This window comes from Marmota flaviventris, chromosome 2 (genome assembly GCF_047511675.1).
Source record: "Marmota flaviventris isolate mMarFla1 chromosome 2, mMarFla1.hap1, whole genome shotgun sequence".
Taxonomy (NCBI): Eukaryota; Metazoa; Chordata; class Mammalia; order Rodentia; family Sciuridae; genus Marmota; species Marmota flaviventris.
The window spans coordinates 16,167,469-16,191,632 of record NC_092499.1 but is presented as its reverse complement, the minus strand read 5'-3'; the positions used below and the strand labels follow the sequence as shown (position 1 = coordinate 16,191,632).

Sequence of the window (24,164 nt, the reverse complement as noted above, 5' to 3'; positions counted from 1 at the left end):
TGAACCTAGGGACTTATGCATGCATGCAAGGCAAGCACTCTGGCAACTGAGATATATCCCCAGCTCCCCAAGGGTCCTTTTAAATTACTAGCTCGATCTCATACGAATGAAAATTTTAAAGAATATTCTTTCTCTACCTCCTAGTTTGCCTGTGATACAGTGTAATAAAAACTGTATTTTAAAACAAGGGCCCTTTAAGTGTACTGACTCCAAGTGACTCCAGGGAAGTGGCATGCTCCTCCCATAATTCTGAACCCACTGTGGTAACAGCCCTCCCACCCCTACCTCTCTACCTCAGTGATTTACTTTAGTAACCCAGGTTAGGGCCTATCAGCACATGGTATCCTCATGGTTTCTTTTTTTTTTTTTTAATATTTGTTATTTTTTTTAGTTTTTCGGCGGACACAACATCTTTGTTTGTATGTGGTGCTGAGGATCGAACCCGGGACGCACTCATGCCAGGCGAGCGTGCTACCTCTTGAGCCACATCCCCAGCCCCTCATGGTTTTTTTTTTTAAGTACAAGGTTTGGTTTGTGTCCTAATGACTCGGTCAGAGTAATAGGAAGGATTTTTAGGTGATGGTTCTGAAAGGAGTTTTATTCCTCTTTCCCACTGGATGAAAGCAAGGAAGCATGTGACTTCAAATGCTGCTGCAGCCCTTGAGTGACCACGAATGCAACTGGCCTTATTGGTGAAGCCGATGCTATGCCTGGCAGAGTGGCAAAGAGGGAACATGCCTGGATCCTGGGTCCTGGAAGTGCTCCAGAAGCAGGAGACTCAGGAGACTACCCACCTTCCTCACTGTTCATGCTAATAAACATCCTTTTCTGTTGTAGAGGGCACCCAGAGACCCACAAAGCCATCTGATAGACACCCACCTACCACAACAAATACTAAGCAAAAGCAGAGGGAAAACTCTCCTGCCTAAAGGATCAAAGGTATCAAATTCTTAAGTTCCACATATAGTCATGGAGGACTGAAATAACTTTGTCAGAGATAAAAGTATTCCCTTAGTGTCCACTGAAAATACATCTAATGTCTTCAGGGTAATTCCACCATATCTTTTCTACTATAAGTGTTTACTGACCTACGTTCCAAAGTAACTATTTGAAAACTTCACTCCTCTTAAAACCAACCCCTGCTTCTCCCCTTCCTTCTCTCAGTTGATGACATAATCAGATAGGAGTTTCATTATTTTATCATCCCCAAATCTACCATTTTATATTTGTACCTAAACTGCCTTCATTCTTTATGTATATAGACAATTCTCCATGCCCAATGCATTTTCCCCCAAGTATTCGCCCATCTCATTTAGCTAACTGCTCAAGCAAAAAATTAGTATTTAGCCTCACTTTATCTTACCCCAAATCCAACTCATCAGAGAGGATTGCTGGCTTTACCTCTAAACTATGTCCCACGTCTGTCTAGTTTTTTCTACTTTCACTCCTGCCACCCTTGTTTGTCTTTGGCTTGGACTATAATAATAGGCTCCTAATTGTCTAATTTCCTCTTTCTCAACAAGCTAGTGGAGGTGACTTTCTCAAAGTACAAATTAGATCATTGTGTTATTTAAAATTTTCCAATGACAGACTAACCTTGACATGAATCCAGACTCCCTCTGGGAGCTGACCCCTCCCTCCCTCTCACTGTGGTTATCTCAGCAGCTTTCCTCCAGGCACACTCACTTTCTAGTTTCTTGACCCAGCCTTAGGTTTTACACAGGCTGGAGGCTGGTCATTAGAAGGCCCTGCCTGTGGGCTGGCTCTTGGAGTGTGTAAGAACTTGGCTTCTGAAGTGTTCCTTATGTTACACAACTGCTCTGTCTTGTTAGGGGCACTGACACCTGCTTTCTTCTGGGAGTCTGGTATTTTGGTACTTGTGGTTGCACTTCACGTCTATGTGCCCAACCCCAAATAAAAGCCCTGGACTCTGAGTCTTAAGTGGGCTTCCCTGGCAAAACACCTGTGTATGGCTAGATTAGCTGGTGGGGATAAAGCTGGCCTTATGGTCCCTGGGGGAGCCAGAAAGTCTGTGACTGGGTCCTCCAGACTCTGCCTTATTTGTCCTTTTCTCTTGCTGGCTATAAGTACAACCAACTCTGAGCACTGCAATTCCTTCCAGTGAATTCTGAATGTATGGTAATTCTTGAGACCCCCAAAACGAGCCTCAGCCTGGAGCTTTCATTCATGTCTTGGCTGTCAATTTTACATCATTCCTGGCATGGCTACTGGGATATTAAGCTTGTATTAATAACCTAAATTCATGAAACTGATAATAATTAAGTCAGACGGCAAATAAAACAACTGTTGACAATCACAAAAATTCACGTTCAGTAGCAGATGATAGAAATATTTTTCACAAACTGCCCGCTGAGAATAAAAAAGTTCCATACAAGCTTGGTAAATTTATCCAACTATCCCTTTTGCTGTTCCACACATATTTTTTATCATCAGTTGTGCTATGTCTCAGAACCACTTAAAGTTGTACTAAAATGTTTCCTTATCTTTTTCAAAAATAATTTTTTTTGTAGTTCCATGGAGGCTATTTATAGAGGCTAACTCTTCTGTCTCTTCAGAGTTGGCATCTTGACTATAAGATGCCAACTCTGAAGTACTTATAGCTAGTACTTATAGCATCTATCAAACCGTCAAGAGCTAAAGGAAACCACACAAAATAATTTGGTGGTAAAATACTGACATAGGGTTAGGGGATATAGTTCAGTGGAAGAGATTATGCTTAACAATGCACAAGGCCCTGGGTCTGGTCCCCAGCACCAGAAAAAAAGTGTTGATGCATACTGTATTATTATTATTATTATTATTATTTTGGTACCAGGGAACTAACCCAAAGACACTTAACCACTGCACCACATCCCAGCCATTTTTAAACTTTTTATTTTGAGACAGACCCTCACTAAGTTACTGAGGCTGGACTCAAACTTTCAACTATCCTGCATCAGCCTCCTGAGTTGCTGGGATTACAAGCATGCATCACCATATCTGGCTATGTAACATTCTTTTAGCACAACTATAGTGTCATTCCATAATAAACACAATTCTTTACCATCTCATTTGAGAACAACATAATCCACACTTCACTGTACCTTAAAAGTATAACATTCAAAATCCACTTTTCTTCCCTCACCCTTGTTTTGACATTATAGAGATGCACTGGTTAAAAAAGAAAGTAAACGTTGTAGTACAGATATATATGTATGTGTATATATATATGTGTGTGTGTGTATCTATCTTAAAACCTGTGAAGTTATAATTGTGTCACCATAACTTATAGTGTATAACTTATGAGATTGTCACAGTCTCTGCAGCCACTCAACTCTACCATTAACAGCACACAAACCACCACAGATACTCTGTAAGTGAGCATGGCTATGCCTAACAAAGCTTGGTTAACAAATACAGAAATCTGAATTTCATATAATTTTCATATGTCATAAAATAGCATTCTTTTAATTTTTCCCAACTACTTAAATTAATAAAACTGGGCTGTACAAAAGCAGGTGGTGGCCCAAATAAAGCCCATGAGCTATGGTTTGCCAACCCCTGCTCCCGGGTGAAACCAAGTAAGCAGTGACCTTGCCTGTTGATTTGAATAAATTAATAGTTGATTTGTCAAATCATAAAATCATACTCTGCCCTGATGGAGGGGAAAGAAACAGATATAAATCTTTTATCAAATTGCTAATTCATATTATATTACATAAATTTAAAATATAGTTGAAAAGGATTAGTTATTGTAATATCTAAAGAAAATAGCTACACATTGTTAATTTAATCATTATCTTTAATTCATAAAGCTAAGATCAATAATAGTTCTAAATCTTTAAATGATCTGTTGGTTTAATATATACAACTGAGATAGTATGTAAAAATCTGATTTTATTTTTGTAATTTTATTCAGAGTCAATACAATTTATTTATATTTAAGATTAAGTTTTGATCATTTTTTCCCCTTTCCTTTCCCTGCTTTTTTTTGTGCTAGGGAATATCTCCAAGCTCTCCCAACTCCACTTTTCCTAACCTTATAATGTTACCAAGTTAGTAACTACTATGAAGAATTCTTGTGATGATTAAATGAGGTAGTATAAGGAAAGTACTTAGATTAATTCCATGCATATGGAAAAAAGGTCAAAACATTCATTTTTTTAAAAAAATACTATTATTGCAGATTGAGCTCAGTATCATGTTATTAAACTAATGTATTCTTTATTACAAATAATTTACAAACTTTTTGTAGAGTAATAAGATGTTTGATGTAAGTAATAATAGTCACTCAGATATCTTATTTACTTTATAAAAATTTGGGTTACCATTACCAAACAATATAAATAAAACTGAAAATATTAAATTTTTCCTTACCTGACATATCTGCTGAATCACCTATAAAAGAAAGCAACAGAAAAGTTGTTACCAATAAATAACACAAATGCCTTAAAATCTGCAAGACCCATTATCATAAATATTTTTAAAATAACTTAATAAAATATATGCAATCAGTTGTATTACACTGAGTAAACAGAGAGAAGGCAACCATTTCAATTATATGCACATATTAACATTCTATGTATGACCTTTCAATCTTTCTTTGATAAAAACAATTTTCTTCATATTTAATGACTTACATGAAATTGTAATTATAACTTTAAGAATAATATTTATATGATTTAAATTGATAATACACTTATTTTGGGGTCATAAAATGCACCACTTAATGGGCCTTTTGGAATTTTAATGCATCTCTGCGTACAGGGAAGAATTTAATCTAAATCTTCTGAGGGACATGATAGCAAAGATTACAATATAACTCAAGAAAAAAATTCTTTTTTTTTTAAACTAAATATTTTCACTATGAGTTAAAGTTTGCCAAGAAAATATGAATACCTATCTATACTCATTATATTTGTGGTGAAAAACTTAAAAATTAACAGTCTTTAGGGCTGGGATTGTGGCTCAGTGGTAGAGTGCTTGCCTAGCACATGTGAGGCACTGGGTTCAATCCTCAGCACCACATAAAAGAATTAACAGTCTTTACCAAAGAAAAAAAAGAGTAAAAATTTAAGAATTCCTTGAAGCTAGGTGATTGTTTTTTTTTTTTACATCAATTAGTAGAGGATCTACAAAAAGTAGAGGATCTACTTTGAGAACAGGCTCATGCAGGCTCAGAAGCAGATTCAGGACCACTTAGTAGATAATCCTGTGATTTCAAAGGTTTTTTTTTTTTTTTTTTTTTAGAGAAAAAGAGAAAGAGAAATTTTTTTAATATTTATTTTTTAGTTTTCGGCGGGCACAACATCTTTGTTTGTATGTGGTGCTGAGGATCGAACCTGGGCCGCACGAATGCCAGGCGAGCGCGTTACCGCTTGAACCACATCCCCAGCCCTAATTCTGTGATTTCAAATCCCCAAATGGAGAGGGAGGTTCCCCTACGGAAAGCAATCTCACTGTTCTCATATACACCTTGACCCATGAAATGTAGCTGGAAGATGTCCAGAGTGGACATTCTAAAAGAAGTACTAGAGAAGACTTTGTCAGAATAAGATAGTTTCCAAAACTGGAGGAAAAAGTTATAGGAAAAAGTGATTACATGTTCTAAGTACCCCCAAAATGAGGACCAATGAGTAGCAATTAGAGAGACATATTTCCATTCTTTGTGGAGAACTATTTTATAAATGAGCTTCCTAGGGAGAGGTTAGACTACCGTATTAGGCATAAAATAGTGATCGGTTCAAGTATATAATGGATAAAAAGATACATTTGGCCCTGAGATTTAAGATTCTAGTCAAGAAAATAAAAGTCTGAATGTAACTGGCTAATATACCACAAAGTAAATATTTAAATTTATTTATGATCCATATAATTTTTTTTAAAAAACCCAACAACTTAAATGGTGTTTTGTGCCTTGTGGGTATTAAATAAGCTTGGCAGCAAAGTGACTACCTATCAGTTCCCTTTAAAACATCCCTCTCCATACTTAGTCATCAGTGAAGCATTTTTTGTTAACCATTTTTATTAAAAATTACAAGTGAGACAAGGCACAGGGCTACGTGCATGATTTGAAATTCACCTCTGCACTGCAGAGTTTGACTTGGAAAGAGTGGGGAAGACCATGAGCCATTCCATGTTCCCTGTACTGTTGCCTTTCAAAATAAAGGGAAAGAAGTGGAGAAAGGGGCCAAAATTCTGAAAGATTAATGTGTGACTATGACAATTCTCAACTAAAAGAAACCTATGGCACTAATATGAGAAAAGTTGCTTAATAAAAGGAGAGCAGGAGAAAGAAAGGAAGAATGAGCAAACAAAGACCCATACCTTCTAGAATTCTATTCACAAAATGTAAATTACATTAAAACTGGGATTTTGTCTTTTTATAAGCTGCTAGAACAATACCTTGCACATGGTAGGTGCTTAATAAGTTTGTTGAATAAATAAATTTACTCAATAACAATTAACAGAGCAATAACTATGTACTAAGAGATATGAAGCCAGGTGTATGGTCTCTATTCCTTCAGGAGATAGGCCTTATTCCTTGTGCAGAGGAAAACAGACATCGCTTTCAAAGAACTTAGTGCAAATGGGAGTATACATATATATTCCTATACAAAGATTAGAATACTGGGTACTATAATAGTCTACTTTCCTTTAAAAGCAGAAAACTGTACAGAAGGAAAAAGAGCAGGGTCCCAGGGGGCATAGCAATAGAACCAGGAAACGCAGAGAACAAGTTTTTGACTAATCAATTCAGTACTTGCATGAAAAAATAAAATATTAAAAGCATAATTATTTAAGAAAAAGATAGCTAGAAAGCTAGCTTAGCAACCACAACCCCCTGAGGTCCAACCAACCCAACGATTTTAAGAACTTTACAAGCTATATGAAAGCTGTGAAAATATGACTGACCAAATCTATAATGTAGTATTCATAGTGATCAATGATTGGTAGATATGTCCAAATAGATCTGCTATCTTCAATCATTTTGCTTGTAAATCTATGGCCTTTAAATTTTTGACCAAGGTTAAAAAAATAAAAAAAATAAAAAGCAAGTAAACAATGATTCCAGCAACTCAGGAGGCTGAGGCACGAGGATTGCAAGTTCAAGACCAGCTTTGGCAACCTACTGAGACCCTATCTTGTAGAAAAAAAGGGGAGAGGGAGACTATGCATGTAGCTCAGTGGTAGAGAGCCCCTGGGTTTAATCCCTGGTACTGTAAAACAAACAACAACAACAACAACACTTGATGAACCAGATTAATACCAAAGAAAAGGAAAAGGCAGTGGGGATTTACAAACATGAAACAAATTTGTTTTATCATTTTTTTAAAAATATTTTTTTAGTTGTAGATGAACACAATATCTTTATTTTATTTATTTATTTTTGTGTGGTGCTGAGGATCACACTTGCTAGGCAAGTGCTCTACCACTGAGCCACAAGCCCAACCAGGTTCTCACTTTTTTTCTTTTGGTACCAGAGATTGAACCCAGAGGTGCTTAATTACTGAGCCACATCCCCAGCCCTTTTTATATTTTATTTAGAGACAGGGTCTTGCTGAGTTACTTAGGGCCACACTAAGTTGCTGAGGCTGGCTTTGAACTCGTGATCCTCCTGCCTCAGTCTCCTGAGCTGCTGGGATTACAGGCTGTGCCACCATGCCCAGCTGGGTTCTCACTACTTTCTAGGTTAACCCTTGCTGAAACAGAACTCTTCTCTCCTTAAAGTACTTCCTTTCTGCTTCATATGATACTGAATTAAATTTTTTTTTTGCTAATCAGAAATTCCTGACAAAAAATTAAATCTGACTATTTAAACCACTATATGACAGTTGACTTTTTGAAAAAAATATTTATTTTTTAGTTGTAGTTGGATGCCATACCTTTATTTTATTTATTTTTATGTGGTGCTGAGGATCGAACCCAGGGCCTCGCACATGCTAGGCGAATGCTCTACCACTGAGCCACAATCCCAGCCCCTATATGACAGTTGATTTTAAATTCAAAATTGTCTGTACTAATGCAGATAACCAAAGTTAGTAAGAGAAGGTACCTAGAAGCAAACCATATGGTATAATTTTGTGTGTGTTTTATGTACACAGAGTTTTGAAGAATCTGTAATTATATTACACTTTAATTTTTCCTAGGATGTTGAATTTATTTGAACAAAAATGCTTCACATTGTTTCTTTTTAAAATATAGAAACATACCTACTTGGCCAGTTGCCACTATGTTGATAAATTTGGGGTGCTGATTTACAGTGAGGCACAGAATATCATCATTATGTTCCTGATAAAAACTTTGAATCCCTATAAAGAAAGAATTTGAGAATTAAGTTTGAAAACTTTTAAGATATAACAACCAAATGCATTTATCTAGCACTATAAACTAACTTATCTGCTTATTCAACACATAGTTTTTGAATACTTACTATACACATTATCAAAGGATAAAGAATCAGATGTTTTAAAAAGATAGAAATCTGAAAGGGATCAACCATATGATCTGAAGGATCAATTGTATGATCCAAGGCTGAAGATGCCAAATACCACCAAAGATTTAAGAATCAAAATGCCATGGGAATTTAGCACAGGAAGACTTATTCTCATTATGGGAATATGACACTTCTGCACTGATGCAGACAGATTCTGCAAATGTGAAGGAGGGTGGGGAAGGGCATTTTAGGTAGGTAGAGGAACCCTGAGGAAAGGCGCAAAGGCAGTGGTATGCATATATAATGACTCCTTTGGCTGTAGGGTCATGAGGAAGAAAAGTGAGCAATGCAGTTGGAAAGGGAAGTAGGGACTAGAATTATGAAAGATTTTCAAGGCTTATGATCTTTGTTTTGGTTTCCTAAAGAAAAAGATTCACCAGGGTCATACAAAAATCAGAGATAATTTTCCCTTTAATAGTTTGGGCCATATTTATTAATATTTCATATTTATTCTGCAGTCAGTGGAGAGGCACTAAAGTTTTTTGATCAAAGAATTAATGTATCCCCCAAATAGAAGGGAGACCAATACAGTAGAGGAAAGGGATCAAGAGGGAGGGAGGATGGGAGAGTGTGGGGAAATCCTAGGGAATAAAATATACCAATTACGCTATGTCTATGTACAAGTATACCACAATGAATTCCATGCATATATAATTATAATGCACTCATTAAAATAATAATAGAAGGGAAGTCAGTAGAGTAGAGCAAGTAGATGGGGGAGGGAGGAGGGAAGGAAAAGAGAAGGTACTAGGGAATGAGATTAATCAAATTATGTTATGTGCATGCACATAACATAGTAATTACCACCACTGTGTATAATTATAATGCACCAATTAAAAATAAAAATGAAATTCTCGTATGATAAAAATGGAAGTAATGTGATTCATCTAGCAGTACTGACAGTGAAGAGATTTCAGAAGACTATGAAAGTACTCTACACAGGAGGCAATAAAAAACTAGGTTTATACAAGTAAAATGATTAGGTAGGACATGAGGTCAGAACAGTAGGTTGAATCCACATTAGAGGACCCTGAATATCAGGATCTCAAACAGAGAAAACAAGACTAAAAACTCAATGATCACTTTTAACACACCTACTATTTCAAATTTTTCCTTGATATGAAATATGATTTTTACTTTCCAGGGCTGTGGGTTCAGTTAAAGAAACAAACAACTAATTATGAGCTGTTGGCTAAGTTGGTGGAATATCAGCTAATGAATCTATACTTCCTAGACTATGAGCACAGCAATGTAAACTGGTTGGAAGCCAAATACTAAGAACTGAAGCAGATACCTCATCTCCCCCTCCATCCTCTCTCAGCACTTCACCATTAGAAAGGTGATTAATTATAAATCAGAAAGCTAAAAACAAACCAAAAGTATAAACATGAAAGTTTATATATATATTTATTCCTTTCATGCTTGTCTCATTTTATTCTTTCCCATTCTCTTGAAGGATATGTGAAACCTCAATTAAAAAGGATTTTCTAAGTAGTACCTTTTTTTTTTTAAATGGCTCAAATTATTAAATGAAAAATTGCATGTAGTTCTGGTGAATCCTTTTCTTTAGCAAACCAGAAAAGAAAGATCATATTAATGATTAATACTGACAAGGGGAGGAGGATAATGATGCACATAATTTACTCTTTATCCATTCAGAATGAAACTCTCAAAGGAAAACCCAAATGACTCATCAGGTAGACTCTGTTTTTGCTTTCAAATTTCATAAAGTTTGCGATCATATGTAATAAAACAGAATTAAAAATAAAAAACATCATTGGATCATATTTAATAAGATAACTCTATTTGCTCTTCAACAAGACTGTTAAATAAACATCAAGGAATATTTTCTCACATTCTTGGATCAAACAAGCAATAATCAGTAGACCCACAGACAAAAAAGCTTTCTTGCTTGGCTTTCTAAGGCCTCACTAATCACCCCTGTGGTCACTTATCCAATGTGCTACTTTCAATCGCTGTCAAAGACAACCATCCAAACCACCCATTCTCATGATGAGGTTATGGGAAAATAGAATTAGAGGCACAATGATTTCACTGTAAAATAGGATTCTAATGTACAGCGAACCTTTACTTTTAGTAGAGATCTATGAGAACTTGGCCTTATAAAATACTTTTCTGCTGTATCATACTCTATTAATACTAAAATATAACTAGATAGTGCCATAATATGAAATATTTTTTATTCTGGATCATTTTTCATATATTTCAATTATTATTTATAGGTTTAACAAAGAAATTTAAGCTCCTAGTTAAAAGATTTTAAATTAAAAGCAGAGTATATAAGGAGATAGAGAACTAAGGTTTCCTACCTGTAGCAACATTGTGCAGAATTCCAACTGATGCAGTGTGATAAATTATATCATCACCATCATTTAAATAATGTACATTATTCCTGCAGTCTCTGCCTCGATAACCAAATACAAGCTCCAACACGAGGTCCTATAACAATAATGAAACCATTATACAATTACTCTCTTCCTCATGTCTAAACGTTCACCAATATTCTGTGATGTACATAGCATTAGCATCTTCAGTCAAAATGGAAGACGTGTTTTTGATGTTTTACAGAGTTCAAATACAAAATTAAGCTAGATATATTTTCTCTAGCCTGTTTTGGGCAAATGAAACACATTTCACAGTCTATACTTTTTCTATATAAAGTTATAAAAAGGAAAAGGGAATCACAAGGTTATCCAATTCTAAGAATTTCAGATTTAAGATTCCATATGAAAGAATACTTCAATTTTTATGGTTAGTCAGAAAGAAGAATTTGATTTGTATTCATTGTTAGTTAATTATTTGCTCAGCATAGATAACTCAGGACAAATTATATCAAAGTCAGCTACTTTGAAGAATCCAAAGTTGTCTCTGACAACTCATGCTGAAAGTTCTGGCAGAGAAGGCTGCAGGGAGAAGCATTCCTGTTTTTCATTTCAATCACTCTCCTATAGCTTTACACCTTGCTCAGGGCTCATTTAGCACAACTTGCTTATTTGCTGCTGATGTGGGATTATGAAAGGTCTGGGAGGACCTTTCTCTTTCCTCAGCTAGTGCTGAAGGTTTCTTTGATGGAAGGAGGGACAGAAGGAGGAACAGACTTCATGAATCCTGTATAGTGACTATATCACATGGGGTAAAGGTTCCTGGAGTGGTGTAAATATTTTATCTTCAACTTATGAATTCAGGACACTAAGTATAAGACACGACTTCTGTAAGTAATAGATTACTCACATGTATTTATGTTTGGATGTTCTCATTTAAAAATTAAGAGAAACAGAAATTTATTTACCAACAATCTCTGCTTGTTGGTAGCAGAGATTGAACGCAGGGATGTTCAACCACTGAGCCATATCCCCAGGCCTTTTTATTTTTTATTTTGAGACAGGGTCTCTCTAATTTGCTGAGGCTGGCCTTGAACTTATGACACTCCTGAGTAGCTGGGATTCTAGGCATGTGCCACTTCACTTGGCAAGTTAATCACTTCTTAAAATCAAACAAAATGATTATTCAATACACTTATTTTCATGAAAACTAATGATAAAGACTTGGGTGTTTTATAAAAAGAAACTTTGGATACATTTTAATAACATTAAGGAGTGGGTTTTCCTTACCTCTATGGGTCTTTTCTTCTTGCCAACATTATTTGTCTGAAGTTTCTCTGGCTGTGGAGGGGCCCTGCTCACTGGGGGCCTGAAACAGAGAGATGGAAGGAGGAAAGGCATAGATCACTTGGGGCTTTCACTGGGTCTCCACACCTGCCCTCCAGAGAGACTACAACTTGTCAAAAGGGAAGTGGGTCAGTGTTCTATTAGACTGCACTCTCTAGATCCTGATACCTTCTAATTCAGTAAGGGGGAAAGAAAATAATTAGAAATTTTATTCATTTTAATTTCTTGGTATATGTTTCATAATGTAAATAATATACTAACACAAGAGCAGTTCGTTTATAAACAAATGTAAAAATGTTAGCTTGATATACAAAAAACTTTCTTGATGGGTGCATTATCAACAAAGTCTAAAGTATTGCTCTGAAGCATCTAATACCTTCACATGACAGGTGCATAATATATATATATATATATATATTTTTTTTTTTCTTTTTATAGTACTAGGGGTTGAACTCAGAGGTGCTTTACCACTGAGTTACAGACCCAGCACCCACTGCCCACTTTTTTTTTCTTCTTGAGGAAGGATATCATTAGCATGCTGAGGCTAGCCTTGAATTTGCAATTCTCCTGCCTCAATCTCTTGAAATATATTTAGATATATATATGTATTCATTTATTTATATATTTGCCAGTGCTGGGGATTAAACCCAGGGCCTCATCCTCTACCACTGAGCTACATTCCCAGTCCTTTTTATTTATTTTTTTGAGATAAGGTACTCACTAAATTGCCTGGAATGGCCTCAAATTTGCAATCGTCCTGCCTTAGCCTCCCAATGAACTGTGATTACTGTGCCCAGCAAATTTAATTATGTTTCTATAATGTTATGTTTTTATATTGTTGGCAACATAAATCACATTTGAGTCTAAACTTGTACTCATTACTCCTCCTCCACGCCCTTCGCTTTCTCTGCTTCCCAAAGTCTTTACTTTTGGCTATTGCATTGTCATCACTTATTCAAGGAAGACTTTTTAGAGTCACAAAGCATTGCAAACCACATAACATTATGTAAAAGGCAATTACCAGGGTTGTGGTTCAGTGGCAGAGCGCTTGCCTAGCACATGTGAGGCACTGAGTTTGATCCTCAGCACCACATTAAAATAAACAAACAAAAGACTAAAAAAAAAGGCAATTACTATTACCACTGCTTCCAACTACTCCTCTTCTCTATTCACCAAACATTTATCAACATTCTCTACATAGTAGCTTTCAAATCTATCCCCCTGTAAAGCTCAGAATCTATTTATAATATCCTAGTACTAACAGGCATGTCAACTCTTTAATTTTCTATTTAGTCTATTATTGTTATCTCAAATGACCATTTTACAAATATTTATTTTTGATAACTAATGTTTTATTTTAAAATTTCAATTTTTATATAATGATATTTCCAATGAGGCTCCCTCCTGAAAAGCATGGCGGGGTGGGGGTGGGGGGGAAGAGTCCAATTCACACCTCATGGCCACAAGAGGGAGCTAACATTTGGTCCACTTGGTTTACTAAAGGCATCTTCTACCATGTATCCAGTGCTACAGAATAATTTGCATAACCATCTTCAAGTTGGTTCAATTATTCAAATAAATTTAAAAAGCTGAATACTGCATCTAAATCAATCATGCATCAAACCCTCTCCAAATTTTAATATTCAATTTGTAGCTGAACATGATGGCCAATGCCTAAAATCCCAGTTACTTGGAAGGCTGAGGCAGGAGGATAGCAAGTTTAAGGCCATCCTGGGCAACTTAGCAAAACCCTATCTCAAAACATAAAAAGGGCTGGGATGTAGCTCAGAGTGCTCTTGCCTGGCACACATAAATTCAATTCCCAGTACATCAAATTAAAAAAAAAATCAAATTGTTAACAACCAAATCAGAAAATAATACAAATTAACTTTCTTATGGAAAAAAATTCCAAAATTTGTAAATAAGTCTCCTAAAATAAAATATTTTCAAATATATTTGCATTTCAAAATTGTCAAGTTATACAATTAAAAAAAGAAAGTGAAGTGTTATATTTTACACATAATATAAAACAAATGGAGATTTTCATATGTAAAGTGAAACAGCATGCAGAATATATAAGATAACTAATTGGTATCATAAAAAGTAAATGCCCTTATAAGGAATATATAAACAACTTTACAAGTTATCACAGAAATTTTGGTTTCAAACCTTCATAAAATAAAATATTTAAAACTACTTCTATTAGGATCTAGTAGATAGGAACTTTGGTTTTTTCTTCTAAGTCAATTCTGTTGGTGAACTTTATTCAATGTTAGTATGACAGCTTTAGTTGTTAATTCAAACAATAAACAGATAATTCATCTATGCAACCCTTCAGAACAATTAAGCATATTTTAATGCTTATTACATTAGCATGTAATACTGTAAACCACTTGTAAAATTATACGAGTTGAATGGATCAAGTTTTAGTAGTTACTGATATAGTGTAAATCCAATAATTAAGATTCTAAGCTGGGTGTGGTGGTGCATGCCTGTAATCCCAGTAGCTTAGGAGGCCGAGGCAGGAAGATTGAGAGTTCAAAGCCAGCCTCATTAAAGTGAGGCGCTAAGCAACTCAGTGAGACCCTGTCTCTAAATAAAATACAATAGGGCTGGGGATATGGCTCAGTGGTAGAGTGCCCCCAAGTTCAGTCCCTGTACTTGCTCTGCCCCTCAAAAGATTCTATTAATTTCAGGGATATTAGTTCCAAAGGGGAAAAAATGTGGAAAACTATGAATAGAGGTAAAGAACACCAAGAACTTGAGCTCATTAATGCTACATATAAAAGATGATAAAAACAAAAAATCAGGCCTTGTGAGCATGACAAAGAGAAGATTACCTGGAACCTCTTTTCAGCAGCAGATTAAAAAAAAAGGAAAAAGATTACAACACAAATTTGAGTTTAAAACACTCATAAAATACCTAAAGTAGTAAAGTTTTTAAAATCAATTTAATGAAGATAAACTCTTCTGATTATATGAAAGGCCTGTTGCTTCAATTTTATTACTGCATAATAAGATTCAGTTATGACATTAATGGCAGGGAAATCAGAAGAAAGGTGAAAAAGTAGAATGCAACATGTTCTAATATTATAAACTTTAAAGCTTGCCATTCTTATTTTTTAAAAAATATCCTTATTTTGTTTATTTATTTTTATGTGGCGCTGAGGATCAAACCCAGTGCCTCACATGTTTGAGGCAAGAGCTTTACCACTGAGACACAACCCCCAGCTCTCTTATTTTTTTTTTCTTATTCAGATTGTATAATATGACTTTCAAACAAAACATTTAAGCTTATTTTTGTTCTTAAAATGGGAAATAAAGGGCTGGGATGGTGGCTCAGTGGTAGAGTGCTTGCCTAGAAGCACGCACAAGGCCCTGGGTTTGGTCCTCAGCACGACATAAAAGGGTAAATACATAAAATAAAGATATTGTATCCAACTACTACTAAAAAATAAATATAAAAAAATGGGAATAAAATCTTAACCAACTTAAAGGGCTGGTAGCACTGGAACTTCTTTGAAAGAAACTGCCTGAGGAGCCCCTTATTTTGAGCTAAGAGATTTCCCCAGTCAGCAAATTCACACAAAAAGAATGAATAACTCAGGACCACGCTGGATTTGGGATTTTTCTAGTAAATATTTTTTTAAACTTCCCTTAATAGTGTAATAACTGTAACAGAATTGGAAGTCATTTCATCCACCCTCTCTCTGAAATCAGGAGTCTTCTTTACACATTTAGAACATGGCTTTATAAGCACTCATGACAAATGGTCAACTAAAGTGCATGAATCCTGCTTGTGACAGGGTGTAAGACAGCAATTATATCTCTACTTAATTTCTTGTTTTGAAATAAGTGATCCGCAGATTATTCTTCATATTTAGTGGCCTCCCAACTTTCTTTCATCATGTGTTTTCTACTACACCACTGTCAACTCTCAGTATCCCCTTCAATGCAGAGATTGATACTGATGAAGCTAGGGTATGTATGAGGCTAGATCTGTATACTTCATTGCTGTCAAAATAATATAAGACTATGTGGGCCTCCTTAAAGGGTGTATCATACTCTGAACTCATCTTTGCACATTACCTTGCTTAAAACACAGAATTTCACAGATAATTAATTCATGCCATCAAATATTCAGGAGTGCCTACTATTTGTGAGTATGTATAATCTGATCTCAAATCTACTGTTTTCATCCTTATCTCCCAACATTTTTCTAGTGTTAATTTTTTTACTTCTAAAATTTGACTATTAATTTCTATAATGTCCCATTTCAGAAGCTCTCTGAGGACATTTTCATCTCACTGAAGGTAGCTATAAAAGCACCCCCTGAGTCTGTCTTATTCAGGCCATTTTATTAAATATACAAATATACTATATTAGCCTATTTTAAAGGGTAGAGTAAATGTTTATTAAATGAAGATAACAGATTTATAAACTGAATAATCTCTCACTGATAAATATGTATAGCTGTTTTTTTATGAGCCTCTGAAAGTTAAGGAAAATGTAAAGTTATATAGAACATTATTGTAAAATTAAATAATCACAATGAAGACCTTCATAATACCAACCATTTACTGTATCTAAAAATATAACTCCCTTGTTGGATTTGTCCTATTTCATTTTTTAATTGTTTATTGACAAATATAGTTAATTAGTTCATAGGGAAAAAACTATAAAGATCAAAATAGAATGAAGAGTAAATATTTGAGTGAAAACTGTTCTTTCATAAAACACTTACCTTACTATACCCTGCCTTTGAAAGGAATTAAAGGAAAAAAGAAGGGAAACACATGAAAATTATAAGGAATAATTATAGCAGTTTAGTAAATATAGTAAAAGTAACATATCAATAGAAACATAAGGAAATACAAAAATGCCTAAATTTTATGTCACATTATTTTGAATGTTTTTATTAAAAATATTGGGAATTTGACCAAAATGAATTACTTTAGATAGATAAGATTTGCTACAAAAACATTTAATAAAAGAAAAAAAAAACAAAATTATTAAAATTACTTAGAGAAAAAAAATCTACAGAAATATCAACCAGAGAAGTTATTAGTTGTCATCAAAACAATTTCCATTAAAGAAGATAAGGTATTTGATATGTGTTTGTTTTAATCATTTAAAAATGTTTTGTTTCACATTTGATGACAATAATAGATTTTATTTAAAGTACTGAAAATTATTTACATAGACTGTATTATCTCCTTAGTAATATATTAAAAAATGGCCCAAAGAAATATGTCTTACTTTTTATCCCCTTTGATTCTATCATTTTGTAAGAACAACTTCTCTTGTGATTACATTAATGATCTCTGTCTCATCATTTTTATGAGAATTTAGCAGAACTGACTTTGTAAAAAAAATTGAGAACAAAATGTGAAACAATTTCAAAAAGTAATCTGTAAAAAATTTAACTTCAAAAATCTTTGCTGATTACAGTTACAACAGTGTTACTCATTCTTCAGGAACAGGAAAATAATTTCCACCAGTCAGAATGTGGTCATTTCAGCACTGAGGAAGGAAATTTAAATTGAAGTGTTTTACCAGGAATGATGGCATACAGATTCAAATTAGGTCACATACCAAACTTCTCTAATAATTTTTTTCTTTTAAAAAAATCAACAGAACATATGGAAGAGATTTATGAGAATGTCTACAGTTCTTCCTCCCTATAAAACACTTCTCACTTCTCATTACTTGGGATGTTTGGTTTTCATTAAGTAATAGTAGTAAGCATTATTCTGCAATATTCTACTTAAGAACATTCACATTTACATATTTATATGTATTCCTCTAATTAATAAAGAAATACATAGTGCTCATTACTTTGTGAATATTTAATTAAAAAACAAAGAAAAACAGTGTTTCAGTATTTAACTATCTCCTCAGGTTACTCTGTATTTCATTCCAAGGTGAGGATGCCAATGGTGAAGACCTACTATCTTAATTATTGATGTATATTATTTCATATCAACCTTGAAATAATCCATAAATGAGGAATTATAGTGCTCATTTTGCCACTTAGGAAACTGAGGTTCAGAAAGAATGAAGACTTTTCAAGGTTATACAACTGGTAAATGATAAAAATGAGTATGTTAGCCCAATTATCTGGCTCCAAAATCCATGTCCTTTGCATTGTGTGATGCTCTTTCTACCCAGCTGCTTCTATCTAGAATTTTATACAAGTATTTAGATTTTGTCATGATAACATTCCTACACATTCTTTTATACTTTGCCTCTTTATGCATAACAAAATGATTACTCTCTACCTTTTCCTGACCTCCCCGTACAGTTATCTGAGGTATCCTACAGCAAACTGAGTACCTTGAATAGGAGCTTAGAAGGTGTTATAGCCTCAACATTGCACCTAGACTTCCTGGGATGCTGGGATTAGTCAGCTCATCAAAATCTCTAGTTGTCCTCTCCCCCATCATTAAGGTACATCACATGCCTTTTACTTTATCCCTTTCCCTGAATATTAAATTCATAGGTTTCATTTTTAGTTTTTCCCTCAAATACTCTTACTAGTTTCTTATAATAATATTTTCCTTGTCACAGCTTTCTTCAGAAGTCACTGATGTTCTCAGCTTTCACTCCTTCATTTCTCACTTCTGTTTCTGATAATCTATTCCTTTATCATTTCTTAAAACCTCTCCACTTTTGAAGTCCATGCCATATTGCCTTTTGTGTGTGTGTGTGTGTGTGTGTGTGTGTGGGCGTTCCTGGGGATGGAACCCAGGGCCTCATATGCGCTAGACAAGTGGGCTACGTTCCCAGCCCTCATATGTCTCTTTACTGCTTTCCATCTTTGATTTAAAAACCATTAGGTTCACAGTTTCTCTCATCTAGCTCATCTAGCTCAGAGACATTATTTAAAAGTTATTTTCCAATAAAACTTCTGTGTATATATCCTTATTTTTAATTTACTGATTCTAAACCAAGATCAATAATTCCCTTTAAAAACAAGCTATACTTCAACCTGCCATTTTTTGAAAAATTTTTGAAATGTTGTCAACCCTCAATTAAGGGCATGTTGATAGATGGGCCATTAAAAAAAAGGCCATGTCTCTGCACACATGCTTCCTACAAGGTTCTGGGCACTGGATTCAATTTTATTATCTTCCCCAATGTCATCAAATATATTTAACACACTTGGCAAGTAAAAGGTTACTTTAATCATATAAACTTTCTACATATATGGCAACATTCTCCAAACTACTTGAAAAGACACTGTTACCACCATAAAGTATTTAAGGGGGCTGGGGTTGTGGCTCAGTGGCAGAGTGCTTGCCTAGCATGTGTGAGACAATGGGTTTGATTCTCAGCACCACATATCAATAAATAAAATAAAGGTCCATTGACAACTAAAAAATATTTTTAAAAAAGTATTTAAGGACAAACATTTTGTAAGAGTTCTGGCAACCAAATAAAGCAAGAATATCACTGATATTTAATATTTGTAGGAAACACATTTAGTTAAATAACGAATTTAATTTTAATACAAGTATCTTTTCTTTCATTTAATTTTAAACTTTATTGTTACCTCTCATCAGCTGAAGGTTCTTTCTGTTGCAAATGAGGCTTGGTTCCAAACATTGGGCGAATATTTGTTGATAAGGCTCTGACGGTATAAGTAATTTCATTCTCCCTTGTAACATCACTATCATAGCCTACCATCAAAATATAAAGTTATTCTTTAAGTGATAACTGAGATCAATTGTGATCTTGTAATTTAGATATAATGATGTCCAATGTCAAGTAAATTGTGCCATAATCAAATTATGGAATATGCATCCAGCAAAAATTAAGTAGTAAAATATTTTATATATAAATATATTTTTTAGTGCTGGGGATCAAACCCAGGGCCTCATGCAAGCTAGGCATAGCATTCTACCACTTAGCCATATCCCCAGCCACATAATGATGTTTTTTAAGTATCACTAAGAGATAACAGCAAGCTATAGGCCATGTGCAATGATGCATACCTATAATCCCAGCAACATGGGAGGCTGAGGCAGGAGGATCACAAATTTGAGGCTAGACTCTATAACTTATCAAGATCCTTAGTAATTCATCAGAGTCTGTCTCAAAATAATAAATAAAGCTGGGTGCAGTGGCACACACCTGTAAATCCAGCTGCTGGGGAGGCTGAGGCAGCAGGATTCCAAATTCAAAGCCAGCCTCAGCAACTTATTGAGGTTCTAAGAAACTTAGTTCCACCCTATTTCTAAATAAAATTAAAAAAAGGTCTGGGGATGTCTCAGTGGTTAAGAGCCCCTGAGTTCAATCCCTGGTATAAAAAAAAAAAAAAACCAAAATAATCAATAAAAATGGTTGGGGATGTAGGTTAATGTTAAAGTGAAGTGCCCTTGGGTTCAATCCCCAGTACCAAAAAGGAAAAAAAAAAAAAAGCTACAAGTTCATGTTAAAAAAATTATGTATACAAATGCACATATACCTTAGGATAAACCCCAAATGTTTACAGAGATTAACTTTGAGTGGTTGAATTATAAAGTCTGTGTTTATTCTTTATTGCAAAATATATTTTATATAATGAGCTAGTATTATTAGTACATTAAGAAAATGTTTTAAAATATAAAGTTCAAATATATAAAATTCATTTTAATAGTATTTATTTAAAGTATGGTTGTCTTACATTTGTAGATGAAGAATAGCTAAGTATTAATACTTGCCAGTCTGCTATTCTTGAATTATAAAGCCAATTTTTGTATAAAACTAACCAAAAACACCAATACCACAATTATTTTTTAAATATTCATTTTTTAGTTTTTAGGTGGACACAATATCTTTATTTTATTTTTGTGTGGTGCTGAGAATTGAACCCAGTGCCTCACGCATGCTAGGCGAGCGTGCTACCATTTGAGCCACATCCCCAGCCCCAATACCACAGTTATTAAAGTATTATTATTACTTTAAATTCTATAGTTTAAATCAGTGCTGTATTTTTTATATGTTTCTGTTAAAGTGTTTTAAATGACATACCTCCACCTTCTTCGGAATCTACATCAGATTCCTCACTATCACAAGGCCTTCTTTCTCGATAACTTTCCATCTCATTTGTCCATACCATTAAAGACATATCTGCACCTCCTAGGGTCACCAACATGCTGTCATCATAAGTCCAGCGAACATTTGTGACATGTGTGCTATGGGCCACATACCTCTTAAATTTTCCAAATTTTCCCTAGAGATAATAAAAATGCAAACTTTTTCTGAGAAGTTTCATTATTTGAAAAATTGTAATTATATTTCTGAACTAATTATATTTTTAGTTATATTTAATTTTCCTTAATATATGTTTTGAAATCAGTCATTCCAAATGCAACATAAATAAAAACACAAGAAAATATTGAAATACCCTAGAATAAAAAAATAACAAGTGTGCTAAAGAGAAAATGTTTTAACCAATTAAATACTTTAATATTTAACCAATTAAATAAGAGTAACAATTCCCAAACCTGGTGAGGACAGGATGAAACTAGTAGTTTCACACATTGCTAGTACAATTAACTTTTTTGGAAACCAATGTGGTATACCGCATTAAAAGCATTAAAAAAATACATACATATATTTGGCACTGCTGAGAATCAAACCCAGGGCTTGCAAATGCTAGCCAAGTACTCTATCACTAAGATAAATACACAGATCCTGTATGTACTTTTGTCTCACCAATCTGCCTTTTGGATATCTATGCTAAGAACATGCTACGTATGTGAAAAATACTTATCATATTATTTACTTATAGCAGTAAAATTTAAATACCTCAACTGTTCAATGGAGTAACAATATAGTTAATACAGTATATTATATGGAGAAATATATGTATTAAAAATAATTGTTATGTAGATTTATTAGCATTGGGGTGAAGAAGGAAGGAATCTGTAGACCAGTATCCTAAACTTATTCCTAAAGGATCTACATCATTTGGAATGCTGGAATGAAGTTTCTGACTGATAACTGTCTTAATAGAATGTTCTTAATCTACTAAGGTTCTAGCTCATATATGTATCTAAAGTAGGCTCTATGTAGTGTTTTTGAATATCTGAGTTTCCCTGGAGGTTTTTATTTTTAAAATATTTTTAGTTGTAAATGAACACAATATCTTCATTTATTTATTTCTATGTGGTGCCTCACGCATGCTGGCTCTACCATTAAGCCAGAACCTCAGCCCTCCAATGAGTTTTAAGCCTGTGTCTTCATTTCAGTGCTGATCTACAAAAAATAATATGGGTGTTATGAACAGAGTATCATAATGAATTGAGTTTCTCTAATATCTCGATGATGAATGTTTTTTCATGTATTTGTTGACTGATTGTACATCATCTTCTGAGAAGTGTCTGTTCATGTCCTTGGCCCATTTATTGATTGGGTTATTTGTTTTTTTGGTGTTTAACTTTTTGAATTCTTTATATATCCTAGAGATTAGTGCTCTATCTGATGTGTGAGCGGTAAAGATTTGCTCCCAAGATATAAGCTGTCTATTCACCTCACAGATTGTTTCTTTTGCTGAGAAGAAACTTTTTAGTTTGAGTCCATCCCATTTATTGCTTCTTCATTTTAATTTTTGCTCTATAGGAGTCTTATTAAGGAAGTTGGGGCCTAATCCCACATGATGGAGATTAGGGCCTACTTTTTCTTCTATTAGACGCAGGGTCCCTGGTTTTATTCCTAAGTCCTTGATCCATTTTGAGTTGAGTTTTATGCATGGTGAGAGATAGGGGTTTAATTTCATTTTGTTGCATATGGATTTCCAGTTTTCCCAGCACCATCTGTTGAAAAGGCTATCTTTTCTCCAATGCATGTTCTTGGCACCTTTGTCTAATATAAATTAATGTAATTTTGAGGGTTACTCTCTGTGTCCTCTATTCTGTACCATTGGTCTACCAGTCTGTTTTGGTGCCAATACCATGTCATTTTTGTTACTATTGCTCTGTAGTATAGGTTAAGGTCTGGTATAGTGAGGCCACCTGCTTCATTCTTCCTGCTAATGATTGCTTTAGCTATTCTGGGTCTCTTATTTTTCCAGATGAATTTCATGATTGCTTTTTCTATTTCTATGAGGAATGTCATTGAGATTTTGATCAGAATTGCATTAAAACTGTATAGTGCTTTTGGAAGTATGGTCATTTTAATAATATTAATTCTGCCTCTCCAAGAGCAAGGTAGATCTTTCCATCTCCTAAGGTCTTCTTTGACTTCTTTCTTTAGGGTTCTGGAATTTTCATTATATAGATCTTTCACCTCTTTCGTTAAGTTGATTCCTAAGTATTTTATTTTTATTTTTTTGAGGCTATTGAAAATGGGATGGTTTTCCTTGTTTCCATTTCTGTGGATTTATCACTGGTATACAGAAATGCCTTTGATTTATGGGTGTTGATTTTATATCCTGCTATTTTGCTGAATTCATTTACCAGTTCTAGAAGTTTTCTGGTGGAACTTTTAGGGTATTCTAGGTATAGAATCATATCATCAGCAAATAGTGCTAATTCGAGTTCTTCTTTTCCTATGTGTAGCCCTTTAATTTCTTTCGTGTGTCTAATTGCTCTGGCCAGTGTTTCAAGAATTATGTTAAGGGCTGGGGATGTGGCTCAAGCGGTAGCGCACTTGCCTGGCATATGCGGGCGCTGGGTTCAATCCTCAGCACCACATAAAAATAAAAAAATAAAGATGTTGTGTCCACCGAAAACTAAAAAAAAAAATAAAAAATTCTCTCTCTCTCTCTTACAAAAATAATTATGTTAAATAGAAGTGATAAAAGAGGGCATTCCTGTCTTGTTCTAGTTTTTAGAGGGAATGTCTTCAATTTTTCTCCATTTAGAATGATGTTGGCCTGGGGCTTAGCATAGATCACTCCAGTCAGAATAGCAGCTATTATGAAGACAAACAACAATAAGCGTTGGCGAGGATATGGAGAAAAGGGTACACTCATACATAGCTGTTGGGAC

The 24,164-nt window shown here is 34.4% G+C and overlaps 1 protein-coding gene across 1 annotated transcript in view; it reads right to left on the bottom strand.

Annotated features, from left to right (window-relative positions):
* Positions 1 to 24,164, bottom strand: part of Eml5 (EMAP like 5) — a 182,690-nt gene that overhangs the window by 15,584 nt on the left and 142,942 nt on the right. Inside the window, exons 26-31 of the mRNA XM_071607616.1 lie at positions 21,202 to 21,403; positions 19,742 to 19,868; positions 12,130 to 12,208; positions 10,828 to 10,957; positions 8,214 to 8,312; positions 4,378 to 4,398 (exon numbers count right to left, since the gene is read on the bottom strand). Coding sequence (XP_071463717.1) covers positions 4,378 to 4,398; positions 8,214 to 8,312; positions 10,828 to 10,957; positions 12,130 to 12,208; positions 19,742 to 19,868; positions 21,202 to 21,403 — 658 coding nt within the window. The remainder of the gene's footprint in view (positions 1 to 4,377; positions 4,399 to 8,213; positions 8,313 to 10,827; positions 10,958 to 12,129; positions 12,209 to 19,741; positions 19,869 to 21,201; positions 21,404 to 24,164) is intronic.